Source organism: Microtus pennsylvanicus, chromosome 9 (genome assembly GCF_037038515.1).
Source record: "Microtus pennsylvanicus isolate mMicPen1 chromosome 9, mMicPen1.hap1, whole genome shotgun sequence".
NCBI classification, from domain to species: domain Eukaryota; kingdom Metazoa; phylum Chordata; class Mammalia; order Rodentia; family Cricetidae; genus Microtus; species Microtus pennsylvanicus.
Genome location: NC_134587.1, coordinates 99,195,139 through 99,218,750, shown reverse-complemented (window position 1 = coordinate 99,218,750; position 23,612 = coordinate 99,195,139). Strand labels below are relative to the sequence as shown.

The following is a 23,612-nucleotide window of genomic DNA, read 5'->3' as shown; positions in this document are numbered from 1 at the left end:
AATTAATATAAGTCTCTGTGTGTTTAGTTGGGATTGAATGACTGTGGGACCAGGCAGGGCAGAAACTTCTGTCTACAAATGGTGCCCAAATGTTTGATAAGAATATCCACATGATGCCTGAGAATGCTTTAAAGGAAAAGGATTCTAGATAAATCAATGTAGCTTCTAGGTAACTATCTTTACTCCCGTTATGCTCTGTTTAATGGAAGCAAGCAGAGACTGAGCTCCTTTACAAAAGGTTCCCTGACTCAGGGTTAACATCAAAGAACCTCCCAGCTCTTTTAAGAGGCCTTCCACCAAACCCTTACACGGTGTTTATGAACAGTGGGTGTCATGCTTCTTGAGCCTAGGAACTCCACAAAGTTGTTGCAAAAAAAGTGACTTCTTCCAGTACCTCCACCATGAACCTAGATCCAAGAAGACAAGGAGTGGGGCAGATCCACTTGCCAAAGTCACTGCTTTAATCCTAGCCATGCCTCTTAGCAGATTAAAGACTCAGAAGTTATAGATGAACAGTAAAGACAAAGTCACACAGTAAAAAAAAAAAACCTTCTAGTGGTTTATAGTGTGTTTAAAAATAAATATAGACTTGGAAGGAAAATAAAAGAATAAAGAAAGTCTTAAAAAAATAGATAGCCCGGTGTGTTAGTGCATGCCTTTAATCTCAGGCCTTGGGAGGCAGAGGCAGGTGGATTTCTGTGAGTTTAAGGCCAGCATGGACTACAGAGTGAGTTCCCAGACAGTAGAACACACACAGAGAATCTCTGTCTCAAAAACTAAAACACTTTAAAATTAAAAATAAAGAATTAGAACAAGAAAAAAAGTCATAGAAAGAAAGAAAAGATACTGTATGTTATTAAATTGTTTTCTGAGGATTGAGCAACAACAGCTAAAAGACATTTGCTTATTAATGATGCTGGGTTAATCCAACCTCTATATTTTGAAAATGCCTTAGTTTCAAAATTCAAGTGAAAAGATATGTTACTTTGAAGAAAAAAAATTTGCTTTTGTTACCTCAGGAAGTGAGAGGTTGTGGATTCATTCTTGGTTAAGAAAAATAAAGTTTGATTGAGGATTACCCCCTGAAAAAATCTACAATGGGAACAAATAGATGATCCAACATTTTAGAGCACCTTTGTTGCAGTTTCTTCTGAGTTCTGCATCCAGAACAGCTTCAAGGCTGCTGGCTAAGATGATTTAGTCATACAGAATACTCCAGGCAAGACCTGACCAAAATTTGAAAATCCTAAATTTTTTTTTTGGATTCCTGTAAGATTACCAGCACCCCCAAACATCAGGAAGTAGCCTAGGAAACTTTGCCCACATTTCCCCCAAAAAATGGATTATGAATGTTTGTCTTTATTTAGTGTGTTGGTTACAAGTTGCTACAGACAATGGTCAAAAAAAAAAAGCTAAACAAATGAGAGGAAATTCAGGGTCTCATTTTGAAAGGAAAAAGGAGAAATGCTGTATACTGTAAAGATTTGTTACTAGTACTAGTTTAATAAAATGCTGATTGGCCAGTAGTCAGGCAGGAAGTAGAGGCAGAGCAGCCAGACTAAGAGAATTCTGGGAAGAGGAAAGGCAGAGGAACAGTTGTCATCCAGAAGCAGAGGAAGCAAGATGAGAGTGCTGCACTGAGAAAAAGCACCAAACCACATGACTAAGATCTCAGAATTATGGGTTAAGTTGTCAGCGTTAGTTCATAATAGCTACAAAAACATAGATGAATCTTACAGATATTAAACTAAACACAGGGAAAGATACTCCAGGAGAGTAAAATTAGCCATTCCTTCTCTTTTATATGATAAAACACAAGCATAAAAAATAGTCATTTGTAAACTGAATTATTTTCAGAAAAATTTGGAAAGTTGGGTAACTTTAGTAGCGCACAAGGAAATGAAATACAGGAGAGGCATGAGTCCTCAATTTATGTGTATTCCTTTCTTTATAAGCCACTAGAATATAGCATTAAACTAACAAATAATACAAGTAAGTGAAATTTTTAGAGAATACACCTTATTCTAGTAAAACAAATTTATATAAAGTAAATTGGGTCAAGTAAAAATCAGGCTGTGGTCAAGTGGCATAAGTCTAAATACTTATAACAGATGCTTTAAAATGAAGGAAACAGAAGCAGAAGCTGCTTTCTAGAACTCTGTGGGCAGTGAGGCTGAGTGGGAACCCTCATGGGAGTTCAGGCATGCACCTAAGTGTCTTCTAATTGATGCTAATGAAAGTGAGAGCAATGAGTTTATGCATGCACCTTCTAATAGATGCTGATATTGCAGCAACAAGATTCAGACTTTCTAGCTAATTCTTATTGTGTAAACACCCATCTGAATTTTCATGGAAATCTTACATGTAAAAAGGAAGTAAAGGTGATTGTTATATTTCATAAATTAATTGCATAATAAATGGAAAGCAGAATTATTTTGCTATTGTCTTCCTCCTCCTCTTCTCCCTCCAGTCCCTTCTCATCTTGAAACAGGAAGGCACTATAGCCCTGCCTGGAACTCATTACGCAAGAGTCAAATATGTAGCAGTCCTCCTGTCTCAGCATCCCCAGTTATGTGATAGGCATGAGCCATCACATCCATCTTGAAAACGGAAATTATAATGTTTAAAAATTAATAATGTTTATTCAACATTCGTAACAACCAATCTCTTACATATCCAAACAGTTTTTTGCAGTGATCCATGCAAAATGAAGAAATCAAAACTTCTAAAAATTATTTTTTGTAAAATTATTTTTTTCTTGATATGCCTGACTAACTGATAATATGGGAGGCCCACAAATTTCTGAAAAGAAAGAAGGAGTGTATGGCTGGCAGGTTGAGAGGAAAGGTTGGGGGAAGAATTAGGAGGAGAGGAGAGAGGGAGAGAAAATTGTTGTCTGTAATCAGGCTCAGAAAATTAATAAATAAAAATATTTTTTCTTACAATGGAAAGTACAATGTTTTATCATTTGTATGCTAGTGTTCCACAGCCTCGACAGCAGTCTGTTATCATACACCACTCAGGCTGGAGCAAACGCCCCGAGAGACTGATTAATGAACATCACTCTTTACTTACGTTATCTGAAACTCCTGGACGAAGCAAATCCACATCAAAGTTTCCAGACAGACAGACAAATGGTGAAACTGCCGTCCTTCCTTCCCTGCAGCTCATCAGGTGAGACACAAGTGGAGAGTCTTCACGGTCCTTACCTGTGAATTCTGACCAGAACAGGCTGAGATAGATCCATTTTGTTCTTCCTTTAGATTTTATTTTTAGACGATGTTGGGGATACCCACAAAAACAGCAGACCTGAGCAAGTGGGAGCTCACTGACTCTGGACTGACATCTGTGGAACCTGCACAAGACTGAACTAGACCCTCTGAAGCAGGTGGCAGCTGTGGTTTGGACATTTTGTGGGGGACAGTGGGACCAGTGTTTATTTCCTACTGCATAAACTGGCTCTTTGGAGCTCTTTTCCCTATGGTGGGACACCTTGCTCACTCTAGATACAGGGTGGAGGCCTTGGTCCTGCCTCAAGTGATGTGACAGACTTTGTTGACTTCCCATGGGAGGTCTCACCCTCTTTGAGGAGTGGATGGGGGGGTAGAAGATAGGGGGAGCAGGAGAAGGAGAGGGAACTGGGATTAGTATGTAAAATAAGATTGTTTTAAAAACAAAAATAATAAAAGAATTCCTCTGGTTTCTCTTGTCTCAGAGAAATCCTTGCTCCATTTTCTAGGACTGAGCCAAACTCAGCCCTTAATCAAAACTGATTTTGATTATGGGATGTACTCACTCATAATTGGTTTCTAGCCATAAATATGGGTCACGGAGTCTACAATTGGTGATCCTAAAGAAGCTAAGTAAGAAAGTGAACCAAAGGAAAAACATATAGTTATCCTCTTGGCTATGGGAAGTAGACAAAATTGCCGGGGAGAAAATTGGGATCTTGGGGGTGGGGTGGGATGGGGGTAAGGGGAGACGAGGAGAGAAAAGGGAGAAGGGGAGGATGGGGGGAACTAGGGGAAAAAGGAGGATTGGGATAAAGGAAGGTTGGATAGGGGAGCACGGAAGCACAATTCTTAGTTAAGGGAGCCACCTTAGGGTTGGCAAGAGACTTGAACTTAGAGTGGCTCCCAGGAGCCCAAGCCGAGGTCCCCAGTTAGTTCCTTGGGCAGCTGAGGTTAGGGAACCTGAAATGACCCTAGCCTAGAGGAATACTGACTAATACCTTGCATATCATCATAGAACCTTCATCTGGGGATGGATGGAGATAGAGACAGAGACCCACACTGGAGCACTGGACTGAGCTCCCAAGGTCCCAATGAGGAGCAGAAGGAGGGAGAACATGAGCAAAGAAGTCGGGACCACGAGGGGTGCACCCACCCCTGAGACAGTGGAGCTCACCAAGGCCAGCTGGACTGTGACTGAAAAAGCATGGGTTAAAACTGGACTCTCTGAACATGGCGAACAATGAGGGCTGATGAGAAGCCAAGGACAATAGCAGGGGGGTTTGATCCTACGCAATGTGCTGGCTTTGTTGGAGCTTAGCCAGTTTGGATGTTCACCTTCCTAGACATGGACGGAGGGGGGAGGACCTAGGACTTGCCACAGGGCAGGGAACCCTGACTGCTCTTTGGACTGGAGAGGGAGAGGGAGAGGAGTGGGTGGAGGGGAAGAAGGGTGGGAGGAGGGGGAGGGAAATGGGAGGCTGGGAGGAGGTGGAAACTTGGTTTTTTGTCTTCCTTTTCTCAATAAAAAAAAAATGTAAAAAAAAATGATTCCAATTGGTTTCAGTTTCATTCTCCACTGCCCTTTTCACAACCTCCCCAACTTTCGTTTGCTTAGCTTTTTTTTTCTTAGCAGAAATAACCCAATTATAATAAGGCAAGCTGACTTTTCTGAAGTGCCAGCCTTCTGATACAAAAATGGTAGAGTTGGAGCACTGTCAATGACCTGCATCCCTAGCATCCATATTACATGTCCTTGGGCAGGATTATTACTAAATTGCTCCACAGGGAACTGAACACACACTTACCAATCTTTGACAAGGGGAGTTGATATTCTTGTTTCATATCAGCCAATCGGGACACAATTTGCAGAAAAGCAGCAAAGTCCTCTGTCACTTGGGTGTTGTACTCAAGCAGGGCCTCACTGAAGTCCTCAGGGAGGTCATCAAGGAACACCTAAATGCCAAAGGTTTTTCAGAGAGCAGAGAACACCTTCCCTAAAAACTGAAAACTTGAAGCATTGAAGGTAAAAGACCACACAGTATAACTTTACTGTTTTCAATAAACCCACTTTTTCTTTTTTTCTTGATTGAAATGAGGTTAAATTTTTTTGTTCTTATTTTCACTTGTAAAAAACAAATGCTCTACCCATAAAATTTGCTCTGATGCTCCCTAATGAAAACAGCTCTTGTAAGAGCAGAAGCACGTCCTCCACTGCCAACGGACTCATGAGCAATCTCAAAGGATCTAGGGACACGTATGTAGATCAAAGAAGATAGAGCATAGTTTCAAGCTCAGAATCAACTGCACCTGGTTGAGAGGTTTTGAAACTCTCACTGTCTTCATTGGGCTAACACTGTTGACCAGTTTTTTAAGCTGTACACAGGAAAGCTCTGTATCTCTAATTTTTTTGTAGGTTTGTGTCTGTAAACTACAACATATAAACTGCGAAGAAAAGAACTGCACGTTTGTCATCCATGCCATCACTGCTATATCAGGAAGTTACATGGATATCGCTAAGAAAAGCAATGCAAAGCACCAAGAAGAGCAGAAAGAGTGATATGAACGATCGCATGGAAATAAATGCAACTGTTATAATTAAATAGACAAATGCACATTTTCAAAAATGACCAAGCAAGATGAAAATATTAAAATCGGAAAGCTGTTTCTAAGACTTAGACTCCAGAAATCAAGGGACAGTTTCCCAGACAACTTTGTAATGCTTTCTCAGAGATGACACTGTGACATACAGTCACATCTCCAGACACAATTCAACATTGAGGGTGGCTTTGGAGTTTAAATGTATAATTTCTGCATTTCGTGTGCGTGTGAACATGAATATGTGTGTGGGTGCTCTCCACTTTATTTTTTGAAGCAAGGTCTCTTACCATACCTAGAGCTCTCTAATTAGGCTAGCCCATCCCTGGCAGCTGCAGGGTTCCACATTCTCTGACTTTTCAGTTCTGGAATGACAAGGCATATCACAATGTCCATCTCTTCACGTGGGTGCTGGGAATGCACACTCAGATCCTCATGAGTGAATGGCAAGCACTGTATCAAGTCATCTTCCCAGCCTCTGTACACCCTTTCATTAATACTGCATTTGAATGGATTCAATTAAAATCATGAATGTACTTTCTTTCTATTTATCCACAAGGTATGTAAACTTTGAACACATTCACAGAGGGACTTTTAAGTTATTGAAAAACATCACACTATTTCCAAAAGGAACAAATTAGCATATAAAACACATTAACTACCCCATATTCATAAAAACCTATTGCTGCTGAATCATTTATGGCAAAATTTATATAGTATTATTAATTAATTTTATCAGAAGATTTTACCTTTGATTGATAAAACTTGACGTTAGCATCTTGGAACTTGGCTGGAATATATTTTCTTCCAAAAAGATTTGCCAATACTAAAACCAGCTTTTCCATTATATCTTCAGAGAAATGTTTCGAGCCTGTGAAAAACAAAAGTTCCGTGTCATATATGTAAAAAATGGTTACATTAATTTTTTTCATTTCTAAAATAAATGCTATGTTCATTTCATAACAACTTTAGGGGTTGGAGAGATGGCTCAGAGGCTAAGAGCTCTTGCTCCTCTTCCAGAGGTCCTGAGTTCAAATCCCAGCAACCACATGGTGGCTTTACATCTCTCTATAATGAGACTTGGTGCCCTCTTCTAGCAGGCAGACAAAAACATTGTACACATAAAAAAAACCTGTCTCATAACAACTTTAGAATAACTTCAGCTGCATATGCTTCTCACTTGAGCTTTTTTGTTCCTGCATTTACCTTCATTATTGTCTTTATCTTTCCTACTACTGGACCTTGCTTACTTTGACCAAATTTTGATAATGTCTCTGTCTTTGTCAATGTTCTATGGCTGTAAGGAGACACAATAACCATTTCTTACAAAGAAAGCATGTAATTGGGGGGCTTCTTTTCAGGTGTTTTGTTCATTATAATCTTGGCAGGAAACTTGCTGGCACACAGGCAGCAGCAAAGAAAGTCCATTTACACATTTCCTTCAACAAAGGAAATCGTGCCATTCCCTGGTGAGCAAGTATTGAGCCTATGGGAGCCATTATCATGCTAACCATGATAGCCTCTCTCACCTAATCAATAATATTTTATGCCTTCTCGATGATTAAGACAAAAAAATCCAAAACTAAACCCGCAGATAACCTTCCTCAACTCAGATGGAGCCGTAGCACATTTGAGCCACTGCATTTCAAGAGCATAAAAATAGTAGGAATGCCTAAAATGGGATAGTCAGTAACTTTGGGTCTAGCTTCAGGCTAGTTACAATTGAGTATTGTCTCTGACTTCTTCAAAGACTAGAAACTTGTCCATTTATTTAACTTCTATATGCGTTCTTTATAAAGTTATCAATTTTGGCTGCCTCTGTCAGCAACAATAAACATAAGCACACTTTTTCTTGCATGAAATGATTTTATCTTTTACAAATTTGGGAGGAGCAAAACTTTCTGAGGAGTCACAAAATGGAACATTTTTTAGAGCATAAAGACTCCAAGTGTTGTGCAAAGCAAAATATTTCCATCAACTGGTGACAGAAGAGAAAGGAGAAGGCATTGAAGCCACCATGCACCAGGAAATATCACAACATTAAGCACAAATATTATGAGAGGGCAATATTTATTTCAGCGACACTGTAGGAAGAATTTATTTTGAAAGTTGAGACCAAAGTTTTTCCATAAAAGCTGTATGGGATTTATTATAACAATTTTGCCCAATGTGGGCAAAATTTATATGTACAACTGACCTCAGACACACAATCCATGCAATAGCAGGTATTGATGTACACTGTACAATTATATTAAAAGAAAATAGTGTTGCAGACAATATTCACAGATAATACTTGTTATTATCTGAGGGTGGAATTTTGAGTTTCATATTTTAATGTTTTCCTCCTCTGTTCTTCAAAGTTAATCATACATTTAATCATAAGGAAAATGTTTATAAATATTGTATATTGTGCAGCATGCTCAGAATCCTGGAGGAAACACTGTTTTCAAGTCACAACTTACAGTAGTGAATATTTTAAAATCATTGTCACAGTATAGGACATCTATTACTACTGATTTCACTTTATCTTATTTGCAAACCCATAATTTGCCTATGTAATTATCATTCTCCTTTTTACTTAAAATAAAAATACTAAGATATATATATATATATATATATATATATATATACACATGTTTGTTATGCTTAACTGATATTTTCTCAGGCATTTATTGAGTAAATATATTCCTGAAGTTTTAGGTTTCTATAAATCTATCAGGGTTTTTTCCCAGCATGGGAATATTTTATACACGCATACATATAATTTTACACATATATAACATATACCATATATTACTTGATAATAATCATATACTAATAATGATACATTATTTATATACTGTATATATAATAATAAAATATTATTTTGATTATACACACATGCACACACACACTATATAACCCTCAAACTTACCTTCATGAGTTGGCTGACAGAGATTATGGAAAAGACCTCTTACAAGAAAATTGACAAAAACAAGATTAGATGGTTCATGGTAATGTAAATGTGATACAAGGCCAGCAAACCCTGTAGGGTTACCTTCTTGATCTATATGTCCCTAAAGAACAGAAACACTTTGTTAGTTTGACTCAACTCACAGAATTAGTAGCAAGTAATTAGCAAGTCCATTATCAGTTTAAATTACTACATGCCAATAAGAATATAATTACCAACTAGCCCAACTTTAATAATTGCATGAATTACAGGTAGCAGTACTCATTGGGTATTGTTGGCTAAGATGTACAATAATGCAATGTGATTAAACAAAAATCTAGGGCTGGAGAGATGGCTCAGCAGTCAGCAGCACTTTCTGCTCGTCCAGGCAACCTGAGCTCAGTTTTACAGAATCCACACTGGGTGCCTCAATTGAGTCAGCTACAACTCCAGTTTCAGGTACCCTCATGCCCTCTTCTTGTCTCTACGGGCACCTACACATATGTGACATCTATTCACACATATACATGTATGTAGATAAAATGTTTTGCAAACTTGTACAACCATTCTGGACATCAGTATGGCAGTTCCTTAGAAAATTGGGAATCAACCTACCTCAGGACCCAGCAATGCCAATCTTGGCCATAAACCCAAAGAATGCTCAATCATACTACAAGGACATTTGTTCAGCTATGTTCATCACAGCATTATTTGTAATAGCCAAAACTTGGAAACAACCTAGATGACCCTCAACTGAAGAATGGACAAAGAAAATATTGTACATTTATACAATGGAGTACTACTCAGCGGTAAAAAACAATGTCATCTTGAAATTTGCATGCAAATAGATGGAACTAGAAAAAACATCCTGAGTGAGGTACTCCAAGCCCAGAAAGATGAACATGATATGTACTCACTCATAAGTGTATACTAGCTGTAAAGCATAAAAACCCTGTAGTCCATGACCATAGAGAAACTAAATAACCAGAAGTCTAAGGAAAACATATATAAACCCACCTGGAAAGGAGAAATAGACAAGATCTCCTGACAAAGTTGGGAGCATGGGTGAGGGGAGAAGGGACAGCAGAAGGGGAAGATGAGGGGAGGAAATCTTGAGGGAACAGGATAGTAGAAATGGAGGCAGGACAGAGATGAGAGCAAGGAAAGAGATATTGTGATTGAGGGAGTCATTATGAGGCAAAGAAGAAAACTGGCACTAGAGAAATTAAGATAACCACAGCTAAGACCCTAAGCAATAGAGGAGAAGGTGCCTGAACTGACCTCACCCTGTGCAGATTGATGACTATCTTAAATGTCATCATTGAACCTTCATCCAGCAACTGGTGGAAACAGAAGCAGAGACCTGCAGCAGAGCACTGTGCTGAGCTCCCAAAGTCCAGTTGAAGAGTGGGAGGAGGGAGAATACAAAGAGTTCAAGACCATGATGGGTACCCCCACTAAAACAGTTTATCTGAGCTAATGGGAGCTCATCAACTCCAGCCGGACAGGGAAGGAACCAGCATAGGACCAAACTAGTCCCTCTGAATATGGGTAACAATTGTATGACTGGGGAAGACTGCAGGGCCACTGGCAGTGGCACCAGGATTTTACCTACTGCTTGTACTGGCTTTTTAGAAACCCATTCTCTTTGGATGGATACCTATTTCAGCCTAGATATAATAGGGAGGGCCTTGAACCTTTGTCCAGGAATGTGCCTTATACTCTCTGATGAGTGGATGGGGACTGGAGTGGAGTGGGAGGTGGAGGGAATGGGAGGAGGGGAAGGAGTGGGAACTGGGACTGGTATGTAAAATGGAAAAAGATAGTTTATTTTCTTTTTTAAAAATAAAAATAAATATTTTTAAATATTAAAAAATAAAAATAAATATTTTTTAAATATTAAAAAATCAAGCCTGCTACTTAAAAAATTCTGTCTATATAGTAGGAAATTTATTACACACAGGCAGAGGACAGAGAGAGTGAGAGAGAGAGAGAGAGAGAGAGAGAGAGAGAGAGAGAGAGAGAGAGGTGTGTGAAAGAGAGAGAGAGAGGTGTGTGAAAGAGAGAGAGAGAGAGAGAGAGAGAGAGAGAGAGAGAGAGAGAGAGAGAGAGAGAGAGGTGTGTGTGTGAGAGAGAGAGAAGAGGGGGAGTTGGTTCCTACCTCTTTCACCAGGAACTGCAAAGAATATAAGAAGTAAAGCTTTAACATGTCTGTGACTCGGGGATGTTTGAAGGATAACAATGAGTGCCTCAGCACTGACAGTGCCTGCAAAGAAAAGCATTTTAATTTAGTAACATTAAATGAAATGTCTTTGCAATAACACAGACTAAATTACATATAACAAGCAGAAACACACACACATATCACATAAATTATATAATGTGGATTACAAGATCTATATACCCCTAAAGCAAAGTGAATCATTGTGGGTTCCCCCTTTACTACTTTATTCTTTTCCAAAGTCTGTCTCCTCTGACTACAGCACACAAGGAAAAGGGGGTACCCTTAAAAGGGTTCCTTTTGGTGCTCTCTCCACTGTATAGGATACAAAACATATTACAGAACACAGCAACAATACACAAACTTCAATTAGATTTAACACAACACAGTTTCCTTCATCATACAGCACATCACCTAACATAGCATGTATGTCCTTTAGCACACTAAAGAGCACTGTGGAAATTTGAATGACATGGCCTTATAGGTTCCTATGTTTGGATCCTTGCTCCCTGGTTTATGAAACTGTTAGGGAAGGATTACCAAGTGTAGGCTTTGGGGCTTGAAAAGCCAATGCCATTCCCAGTTAACTCTCTGTCCCTACATTGTGGTACTGTCTCAAGCTGGGAAGCCTCACCCACTATTCCAGTGCCCTGCCTCCCTTCCTGCTGCCCTGTTCCTGCCATGATGGTCAGGGACTCAAATGTCTCCAGCAGACCGTTCCTTCTATATGTTATCTTGGTCCTGGTCTTATCACATTAGCAGAAAAGTGAATAAGATAAGCACAGAAAACCAAACCAGAAAAAAATGTCTCCAAACAGTCTGAGCAGAAAAGTTATTATAAGTTTCAGAGCATGCAACATATGAGTTGCATGAGAAGGGGTTTAGATATATTATTCTGTATTTATGGCATCACTGCAAAATTATTAGAAGGAATTTGGCTGAAGCCAAAGGAGTGAAAATGTTCATTCATCTCCAGCACCAAACAACACTCTTGTATGTGCAGTATTCAACTTTTGTCTAAAATATCTATGAACTCACAATAAAAGCGAACATTTTTAGCACCACTCAAATGTCAACCTGTCTACCCTTAGGTTGGAGAGTTTATAGAATGCAAGAAAAATCTCTGCTGTCCTTTAAAAATAACAACAAAAACAAGAAAGAATTATTTTGTTTTTCATTATGTGTATACATGGGGGGCAGTATATGCAAGTACTCATGGAATCAAGAAGAGGCCATCAGACCTCTTGGAGTTAAAGGGTGGTATGAAACACCCAGTATGAGCACTGGGAACTGAACTCGGGCCCTCTGCAACAACCTTATGTGTTCTTAACATCTGAGCCATATTTCTAACTACTACTGTATTTAAGTCCTATATGCTTAATGGTGGGACAGGAGGAAGAATAAAAGGGTTGAACTCCTCCTTTCCTTTACAGTGGGTTATGAAGGGAACAAAATGTTTCCTTTACTGACACCCCTTTTCCTTGCATACAGGAATCAGAGGAGGAAGCATTTGGAAAACAGCAAAGTGGTGAGGGGATGTGGGGGGAAAGGAACTAATAGTGGTTTACTCTGTCCTGGAGGTACAGAGCTTATAACTAAAGGCATACTAGCATGATAGATTAGTATTGTCACTGCTATGAACTGAGAAGAGCAACATAAATGAGGAGCAATTTATTTTGGGCACATGATTTTAAAAGTAGTTTTGATCCATAATGTGCCTGGCTCCAATGTACTGAAGCTGCTCACCTCACAGCAAGTCTGCACAAACAGACTTCTACTTTCCTTCTATCAAGGACCTCAATATGAACAAGGCCACCTTCATTTGAGGACATTGCTGTCCTGCAGGCTAACTTTTCTCTAGGGAAGGCTTCACAGATATTTGCAGAAATAAAGTATATATTAGTAGAATATTGTACCTAGTAGAATAGGTCCTGCTGTGGTCTGAATGTGGTCCCTAGAACATGCTGAAATCTAATCTCCATGCTGGCGATCTTATTGAGGGCTGGGACTTAGGGACATGATTAGAAGCAGTGGAAATCTTAAGAGTAGAAGGTTCCCATGATGGAATCCTCTGTGATTGTACAAGAGGAAGGAAAAGGAAAGGTCAGACAGGCCGGGAATTTCCTGATTACCAAACAATGTCCTGTCATTGGAACATTTCAAGAAAGTCTTTCACTAAATGTCACCCTGCAGCACTCTGTAATCATGAGCCAAAACAAACCTCTCTTCTTGATAATTCATTCCACCTGTGTCATTCTGTTATGGCCAACAGAAAACGAACACAAGTCCTTCTAACAGTGTGTTGTCACAAAAATAGAAAATAAATCATCTAATTGTGAGTTTCAAATTCATGGTCTCATACTCCTTTTATCAGACCCTAAAACATCAAGACAATGTTCTGGTTATGTTTTGATGTCCTCTTGCTTACACTTTTATAAAGTGTGCAATCATATCTTGGAAAAATTTCCTGAAAAACAAAAACAAAAATAATAATGTGGCCGGGCAGTGGTGCTACACACTTTTAATCCCAGCACTCAGGTGGCAGAGGCAGGTGGATGTCTGTGAGTTCAAGGCCAGCCTAGTCTACAAGAGCTAGTTCCAGGACAGGGACCAAAAACTACAGAGAAACCCTGTCTTGATAAATTCAAATAATAATAATAATAATAATAATAATAATAATAATAATAATGTGATCATTTTGGTAGAACTAGGCATGAGTATTTTTTTGGTTTGGGTTTGTTTGTTTTCCAACTTTCTACATTTTCTAAACATTTATAATTAACTTAACACTTTGTCTTATGAAAAGTAAACTGTTACATTACATTTATAAAAATAAATTCTTTCTGTTTCTGAATGCTATAAACAGATGATAGCTGGCACTCTCGGTACAAGACAATACTGTCTATTATTCTAGAAGACAGTGATCACGGGAACACTTTAGTAACCACCAGTCACCAATTCTGTCTAACAATGAAAACAAGCACAACTTATCATTGTTTTCCTCAGCATTCTCCACCCCTCTCTAGAGAACATGGAGAAGCATCCTAAGCCTGATAACAGCACAGGAGAGCACAGACCAGCCAGACCATTGGTAGAGGCCCAGGCTGGGAGACACAGCACCTTTGCCTTGCCGTCCTCTGGGTCATCTGCCTTGGAGGCCAGCAGCATGAGTCTCAGAATGAGAGAGATACTGAGAGGAAACTGGCCTCTCAGCTCAGGCACTTTAGATTTTATGAGTTTTTCTATCTTGGGCAGTGGAATATCAAAGAAGTAGACATCACCCAGCAGGTCTTGTCCTCGTCTTCCAGCCCGACCAGACATCTGGAAACAGAGCAAAATCATGCTGTGAGAACCATCTGAGTGTTTTTCCTAAAAGGATGTAAAGAACTAATCCTTTTATATTGTTTTGGGCCACGTATACTGTGCCTAGGGGTTAACTAAAATGAATAGCCTTCTATTTGAAATCTAAAAAGTTCATCATATCTGAAGTAGGGTTATTTAAAATAATGTATCTGTCATTCCCATGTATCATTAATCATACTAAGTATTTGTGTAATGTTGTACAGAACTAGATCTATTTATAAAATCATATATCTAATGCTATGAATATACTATGTGTTGTATAATATATAATTATCAATTCCTGACAATGACTTATGACGTAAAATATTTTATGATTATATATATTATGTATATATCATTACATAGTATATGATATAACATATATTATGACACTATATTATAATGTATTGTTATATTAATTATACACGTTCACTATGATTTGAATTTTACTGGATATAACTACATTTGATCCTGCCAGCAGAAATATTGACCAAACATTTCTGAGAAGGTAACTCTATAAAGACAAACTCTGTTGTCTGCAGAACATAATAGAACGAGAAGAATCAAAAGCAAGGAAAACGCTTTAATATCCAAGATCAAGACTTTGTGGTGAAAGGCAACTGTTTGGGTAATTGAGGAAACCCTGGGTGAAGTGAATGAAGTTCTATATGAATGTATATCACTGACAAATATCATTGACATAGGGATGGGTTTGTCAAGGACCCAGTGCCTAAGACCCATGGGAATGTCAAAATCCCTTTCGTTCCCCATAGGGATTAAAAATCATTTTTCGGATCCACATTTGGATTGTAATATAGTGTATGCAGAAACTGTCCATTGCAGCTTTCTCCTCCCAGATATTTTTGCCTAAAGACTTCTCCCCTACAGAGACTGCCCCTAAGATTAGCCAACCTGTCTCTTGTTCAACTGTATGCAAAACCCCACTTTTATGTTCAACTTTATATAAGAAACACACCGAGCTTCCGGGTGATATAGTTTCTCCACTGGGAATCAAATCCACATGCTCCCAGCTTTTCTGTGTGTGTGTGCATCTGTGTTTTTCTCACTAGCTTGTTAGGTCACTTAGGTCAGTCTCTGGAGCTGGGCAGAGCATGGCAATGCTGCGTGCACAGATTGTGGGAAAACAACCAAATAACACCACAGGAGAGTACAGACATTGGTTTAGAAACAGACTGTGTACCTAGAGTCAAGAGAAGTATTAAAAATGGCTCCAGAATAGAAACCCATGCTCAGTTGCTCAGTAAATTAGAAAGTAAATGTTTCCATTTATTAATCCAGTAATCTGTGATATAGACCCTTTCTTATAAATTGCTTTATTTAGCCTGTGTGCATGACATGAAGTAATGATCACCCAGATTCTGCAGACAAGAGAGAAGTTTGAATGCCTTATCAAAGACCATACACATGATTAGCAGTGTTCAAATAATCTCATAGTCCTATGCTTACTCAATACCAGACAGACACCTACAGTGTTCTGCCATGAACTGGAACATTTACTAAATTAGTAGTTAAAGTAATTTTTTTTACCATTTCATGGCTGCATAGTGTGAACACATTACTTTAAGTTAATGTATATTTATTTACCTGTCTGAAATTTAAAGCATCCAGATATACCGAGTTTTGAGCAAAAACCACAGATTTACAAGGCATGTTGATTCCTAAAGCAAGTGTTCCCGTAGCTGTCACCACCTAAAATGGAATAAAACAGTGATCTTACACACTGATATTTTGGTTGAAAACAAGTATTTCCATGAAATTGCTAAAAAAAAACTTTATTTAAATCCCAATAAAACTGCAGTGGACAAACCAAGGGGACAAGACATACAATGTTTCTTCTTACTTTGCAAACATAGACAGCACATTCTCTAATGGAATCTGTTATACCTATTTCTTTACAAGGAATATATACTTTAGTCTTAATTGTGTAGTACAAATGTCACAGAGGAACTTAGAGGTCGTATCTAAAATAATTATATTCTCTCATCACCATCTATCTCTCTGTTCTTTGCATTATTCCCTTAATATCTCTCAATATCACTGTCATTTTGTATACTATTAAAATACTAAAGTCTAAGAATCTTTTACTGTTGTATCTCAAGAACCAAGTACCACATCTGACATGGAATAAGTATTACATTAAACATCATAAGTAAAATATTAGGATCCGAATTTCTCTGTAAGAGGGCAGTAAAATTTTGCAAGCCTACTTCCTGGTAACTATTTGATTTACTAATGTTCATTGAAAAATGACATAAGAGGAAAGTACATTTTATCTTTCTGTCATGAATTTTCATGATCACTAATCATAAACAGAAAACAATGTAAAGTTTATTTACATAATCTAACTTCTAGTTCATTTTTTTCTGATGTAGTTATTATGTCTTGATTTGTCCTGTCTTGTTGTGGAATTCTCTTTTTGTACTTTCAGAAGATGTGTCTTTGCCAAGGCACCTTCAGATTGGTTTAATAAAGAGCTAAATTGCCAATAACTAATTAGACAGGACTTTCAGAGACATAGAAGATGCTGGGAAAAAGAAAAAAGAAGTTGCCAGTCAGATAAGAAAAGAAAACAGAGGTGAAAGATGAAAGAAAGGTAACAACACCATGCAGCAGAACATAGATTAATATATATGGATTGATTTGTTATCAGAGCTACTTGGTATAACCCTAATCTGTAGGCAGAGTTTTCATAATTACTAATATGTCTCTCTGTGTGTGTGTGTGTGTGTGTGTGTGTGTGTGTGTGTGTGTGTGGCAGCCTGAAGAAAAGTTCCTCTTCACTAACTCTTTAGATCAATGCTGTTTGTGGTTCTGATTTGTGAAGATGCTTTAGGATGTGAAGTAATATTTTTTAATTGTTTTGTAACTGGGGCTTATTTATGCCTTTGTCAAAATGAAATATGCTACTTGCTAAATTATATTAAATTATTTTTATTCAAATCTTTTTAACAAGTATAAACATTGAGAGTGTAGGAGCTTTACATTTAGAAAAGGAAAAGAACAAATACCGTCCTAAAATGTCTTCTCTGATGAAGCCATTTTGTAGCTATTATATATCAGTTGAGTTATTCTCACTTTATTAGTGACTAAGACATTGCTGTCAGATACTATTTTAACCGTATCTCTTTCTCCTTTTTCTTTCTCTTCATTCTATCCACTCTTCCTTTTTACCTATGTGGTGCAAGAGAATTGTCTGTATTCTGTCAATCATGTTTTAAATAAATGCTGATTGGCCAGGCAGGTGGGAAAACCAGACAGGAAGTAGAAATGATGCAATGAGAAAAGGAGAATTCTGGGAAGGAGGAAGTTGATTCCTCCCACTCCTGCCCAAACCACCAAAGCAGCAGGATGTGATCTGCCCCACTGAAAAAGGTACTGAGACACATGGCTAACATAGATAAGAACAATGGGATAATATAAGCTATAAGAGCTAATAAGTAGCCTGACCTAATGGGCCAATCATCTTCATAACTTATAGAGATCTCTGTGTGATTTTCTTTGGGGCTTGCCGGTTGTGGGGTGGGACAGAAACCCCAACAAGTTAGCCCCTTCATGTTACACCTATGCCTTACAAAATGTAAGGTTGATAACTTTTAGTAGTCAGAGTCAGTTTTTAAATATTGCTCAAGATTCATATTTACTTGGCAACAATCTAATGGTCCTCTGTACACTTGCCTGGATTATTACAATGAGCCTAACCAGGATGTACTAAAGAAAACACAGTAAGAATGTGCCCTGAAAGTCATTTATGGCAATCAGTAACAGTAGAAATGACATATAGTACAACATATTTACAAGCTCTGTTAAGCTAAGTTGAAGCCTCGAGAAAACAGATATCTGTGCTATGATTTCAGCTGCCACATTAGAAAAAGATCTTCACCAAACTAAAATATAAATCCTCTCTAAATTCGTGTAGAGAATGTTTGTAGCAAAGCCACATCAACAAACTCTACATATAAAAACATAAGAATAAGTTATGCACCGAAGTCAACATAGAGATGCTTTGTTTTTGTGGGCAAATGTATGCAGTGAATGGCACCAGTCAAACCTCCTTCCCAGTTAAATGACATAGAGCTTATGCAAAGGTACCGCAGCCATTAAACAAAGTCTACAGCCCAAATAACGTAGGTATATGGGGGGGGGGGGGTAAGGAGTGGCTATATTTCTTCATTTCATGAACATTCTGCTTTAAATTTACATTTTCAAATTTTACAAAGAAAAATTGACCCACCCTAATGAATCCTTTCCTAAAAAGAATTTCCACTAACTGCTTTTCTTTGGCACTCATAGAGCTGTGATGAAAGCCAATGCCCCTTCTTGCCAATTGCTTCAGGGTGTCACCTTTCCTTTGGTTGTCCACCCGACGAAACACCATCTGCAATGACTGCAAAACAAGACATTTAAAGTATTCCTTATCTAATGCTCATTCAAATACGTTTAATTAAAATAATATGCATATTACATAATAATTTGGCCAAATGATATCACTGTTTGGCCTTTGCTCTACATCTATGCATCATCAATCATCATCATTTTCAATAATAACAACAAGAGAACATTTTATGGCAACAAACAGTCACTACAAGAAAATTTTTCTCAATTCTTGACATTCTCACCAGCTCTGGAATAGAAAACTCTACCAGCGTAGTAGATAACTCCAAGGGAAATGCAAGACTGTGACCCACTCCCACTGAGACAAGATCAAGTGATTGTGAAAACTTTTCTAAAGTTCTTCCCGGAAAGTAAAGCAAAACTTTTATACTATAAGGTCAAGTAATGCCTTTATCCACATTGTGTCCAGTCGGATGTGCAATAGATACCACTACATGGTAGAATGCAAGTGCCCTCATCTTCCTTTGTTCAGAAATATCTTATTTGTGTAGTTAAGATACAAATGTAAAGTCAGTGTCCATAACAAAGTGATTGCAAAAGACGGGTGCATTCAAGGGTCCTGGAGAATACAGAGTCATTATCTAAGGGTCTCTAAGTAGAAAGGAGGAAATCTAGTTGTGCCCAGTGTTATATAAAAAAATCAACACTTGGAGAGAAGAGACAAGTTTAAGTTTCTAAACATAAAAGGATATTTCCCAGCTATTTTTGATTGTACAGTTATCTATAAGACAGAATGTCAAGGATCAATTAAAATAATGATGTACATACTAGACAGATTATGAAGCTGGCAAAATAAGACTCATGAAACAATGAAAATAAGCAAATGCATATGTGAGTGTGTGTGTGGTTTGTGTGTGTGATGATATTGCTTGTATTGAAACTGGTTGCATTGTTATATATGTTGTCTATAAACAGTAATAGTTTAGAGATGATGGGTTAAACCAATTATAGATATCCCAATGACTTTAGTGAATTTTTTTAGCTGTAATATAGAAAGACCCTAATTTTAAGAAATGCTGTTGAAATTTGAATATGTTAGTCTGTATGGGTTAAAATTCTGACATTATACAGGCTTTTATAGAAGATACCATGCAAAAACAGACATTTAGGTGACCTGTTGAGACACAATCAGTCTACGAATTCTAATCCTATCCTAAGATTAGGAAGGCCCTTGAATGCTGTATGCAGCAAAAGTTCCTGTCTGCTACATCTCCAGTTCATAGAGACTTCAGTTATGGTAGCAATTGCCTGCAGTATGGCCAACACTGCCTACATGGAAAAAGCCTACACTCTGGGAGCACTGGTCCCTTCTGGGTGCGGACCTTATCATCTATTGCTTTTTGATCAGCATACGTGCAGTCCTGGGGAATCTCCAGATTTTTCTCCAGACTCTTCAGGAGGTAATCGCGTTCAGCTTCACTCATGATGCTTTGATCCAATCTTCTGGAAGGCTTTTGGCTTTTTTCATCTCTTTACAAGAATAATATTACAAGAAATCAGCATTTGCAGTCAATCTCTACAAAAATCTCAGAAATACTGCTTCATGAATTTATATTATCATAACTCAGTTTTTTCCCCCAATGTGTTTGCTCATCAGCCCCTGGGGCCTACGATCCCTCAAAATGAAGCTATTATGAATGTGACATTTTTTATGTAGTGTTTCCCAATGGCCACTGTATATATTTTTAAAATACAGAATAATCTATCTCCTAATAAAGAAAACAGAACATAAAAAAGTATAAGTTCAAGTTCAGGAATGTAAGAACAGATAACAAATTTATGAGAACAGATGATACAAACAATAATAGTGAAATACTGAAGAGGCAGATATTTGTGCCCATAGAAAGACAGAGATATAAGAATAAATGAAGTGAACAGAACCATAATATCCTAAAAGGGAAGTGGCAGAAAACACATGTAAAATAGTAAAAACATAACCCCAAATTGTTGAATAGTCAACAGCAAAAGTTAGACCCCATCAGATAGACGGCAGAAAAAAGAATACCAAACATGGGGAATTTTAACTGATTTCAAAGTTTATTCAGCACAGGTAGCTAAGTTGGAGAGTAGTGAAGTTGGAGAGTCTCAAGTCCATAAAGACCTCTGTGATCATAAGGAGGATAGGAGTTTCCAAACAACATAGTCACTGAAAGTGGAGAAGACCAAGGCAGGACACATTTTAGCTACACACTGAAAGCAATGACATTCCAAGGGTAAAAATGGTGTTGTGATCCAATCTAAAACTCACTCTATGGCTCACACGGTGGTAATGAGCCATGAGTCGAGGCAGAGTTGCATGGACAACGTGGGATGATCATATCAAGTTCTATAATACACACAGACTGGTAGAATCTAGACCTGCTTTAAACAAACATAAAATTAAACTGTTCTATGCAAGTAAGGAATATGTGATGCAAGTCACCTATCTTCAAACAATTATCCCTCTGAAATTTAAAAACAGAAACAACCAAGCAGGAATTAGAACTTCATTACAAAACAGTTTCAATGCATGTTCCTACTAGGACATTTGGGTTTTACAAACCCTAATGTGGCAATTTGCTTAGTGAAACACTTACCCTATCTTTTGTTGTTTCTCCAAAGATTTTTTAACTTTTCGAAGTCTGTTAGCCATGACATGAGCTTCCTTATCAGCTTTGGGAGGCCTTTTCTTTTCCTCTTTCACCTCTAGGAAATCGCAAGCATTCTCAGCACATCCTTCTACAGAATTTAATTTAAATCTGGAAGCAAACAAATATGTATTTAAAGATATATTATAGTAAGATTCAGTTTCTCTATCTTTTCTGGTTGTGTGTTACATTTCTCATGGCTATAAACAATGGCTGAGAAGAAGTAGTTATGGAAGGGTTTAAACGGGTTCACAGTTTGAAAGGACACAGTTACTTATACTGGGATAAGAGTAAGCATGGCAAAAAAGTAAGAGGTAGCTAGTCACATCGTATCTATAGTCAGGAAGCAGAACACAAACAGAAAGCAGGATTAGCTCCAAGACTTCAAGGCTTGACCTCAGTGGCCCTGTTTGGTGGTTTGACTTGAGAATGGTCCCCACAGGCTCATGTATTTGAATACAAAGTCTGTATTTGGGAAGGATTAGGAGATGCAGCCTTGTCACAGGAGGTGTTCAACTAGGATCAGGCTTTAAAGTATCAAAAGCCAATGGCATTCCCAGTTAGATATCTCTCTCTGAACCCTCCTTTTAATTATATAATCCCCTAGATCATTTGAAACAACAACAATTATATCAAACATTAATTCAACGCTGTCATTTCTGTACCACAGATGAGAAAATGGAAATATAGATTAAGGGGTCTACACATGAGTATACACAGCATGGATGTATCAGAGTGTGTCTTCTTATCCTCATCTCTGGTGGTGTTATTATGGTATTATTTTTTATATCATGCAGGTTCCGGTCATTTCTGTCATAGTGTATCTCTTTTCAAAAATCTATATTAGTTGAAAATAACTGTGCTTCTTATGCCTCTCTGATAAAGAATTACATAGAATGAAAATGACCTAGAAATTGCACATCAGCGATTAATATTTTGTACCACTGAACTACACACTCATGCCTTTTTAATTTTATTTAGTTTCACCAAGATTCTCAGTATAGTTACAGTCATGGAATAGTTGTCCATCAATGATAAGGCTAAAGGGGAGAGCAGTAAAATTTATGCTGAGGCCTGCCCTTGAAATGTATGCCCTTAGGCACATATTAACATTTCCAACCTCTAAACACAGTCCACACTCTTTTTTCCAGACATCAGGGACAGACTGTTGGGGCTATCACTATATGATAAGTCACTAAAGATTAACTATCACACTGCGTGTAAGAAAGGATTTTCATAGTTTATCTTATATAATAATCCTTTATTCCTTTAAAAGGTATGAATTCCACACATAGAATTTTACTTGTCATATTTTGATACCTTATGAACGCACTAGTATTCTTATGATTTTATCTGGGTACCTTTAGAACCTCATTGTTTCCCAAAGTCCTTCCCTCCAAATGCTATTGAATACCTCTCTGAAGTCAATGTAACCAACTTATAAGTCTTTTCCAAATTCTTCATATCTTTCTGCTAGTTTCCTCAAAGTGAAGATCTGATCTATTGTGCTCCTATTAGCTCTGAATGTGCCCTGGGTCTCTGCTAGGATTTCCTCTCTCTTCTGCCCTTGATCCTTTGCAGGAAAATGGAGGAGGAGAAGCTCTTGCTGCTGTGGCATAACAAACTAATGCTCCTGTAATTTGAGCAGTCTAGCTTGTCCTTCTTCTTGTATATGTGAATTATGACTCGGTGCTTCCATTCTGTGGGAATCACTTCATGTTCCCATATCTCCCTGAAGAGTCTGAAAGTGCCTCAGCCCACGAGCCCATTGTAGCCACTGCCAACTCCTCTACTATGAAGTCATCCAGTCCCCTCCTGGGCTCTTTCTGTTATTTGCTCTCTTAATAGTTTTTTTCTATTTTGCTCATGTCAATATTAAATATTTCCTCATCATCTCTGATGTTTGAGTGGCTGCCAAAGTTTTTCTCATTGTAATATACATGACAGCTTTAGGGTCATTGTATAGGGTGTCAAAGTATAGTTTCTTTGTTTTATTTCCCCTGGTTCTGTTAATAGATGACCTTGTCCATCTTTAATCACTGGAATCTGAGGGGCATATCCAAAAGTTATGCTGACATAGATGACAAGATGTGCTTTATTATGGAGTCTAGCCACTTTGACCTCTTTGCATATACCTTCTATATGTATACATATATGTACATATATATATGTATACAGCTCTCAATCCTTTTTGCTCTTCTTTTCCCTTCCATGCATCTATCTCTGCAGTAAGTCATTCTACTGGTGTT

The 23,612-nt window shown here is 37.9% G+C and overlaps 1 protein-coding gene across 1 annotated transcript in view; it reads right to left on the bottom strand.

Annotated features, from left to right (window-relative positions):
- The window catches only part of LOC142857842 (putative ATP-dependent RNA helicase DDX60), a 90,106-nt gene that overhangs the window by 6,161 nt on the left and 60,333 nt on the right, over window positions 1-23,612 (bottom strand). The window contains exons 26-35 of the mRNA XM_075986864.1: window positions 21,313-21,474; window positions 20,059-20,206; window positions 18,576-18,728; window positions 15,929-16,033; window positions 14,102-14,302; window positions 10,922-11,026; window positions 8,743-8,884; window positions 6,578-6,699; window positions 5,039-5,186; window positions 3,076-3,218 (exon numbers count right to left, since the gene is read on the bottom strand). Coding sequence (XP_075842979.1) covers window positions 3,076-3,218; window positions 5,039-5,186; window positions 6,578-6,699; window positions 8,743-8,884; window positions 10,922-11,026; window positions 14,102-14,302; window positions 15,929-16,033; window positions 18,576-18,728; window positions 20,059-20,206; window positions 21,313-21,474 — 1,429 coding nt within the window. The remainder of the gene's footprint in view (window positions 1-3,075; window positions 3,219-5,038; window positions 5,187-6,577; window positions 6,700-8,742; window positions 8,885-10,921; window positions 11,027-14,101; window positions 14,303-15,928; window positions 16,034-18,575; window positions 18,729-20,058; window positions 20,207-21,312; window positions 21,475-23,612) is intronic.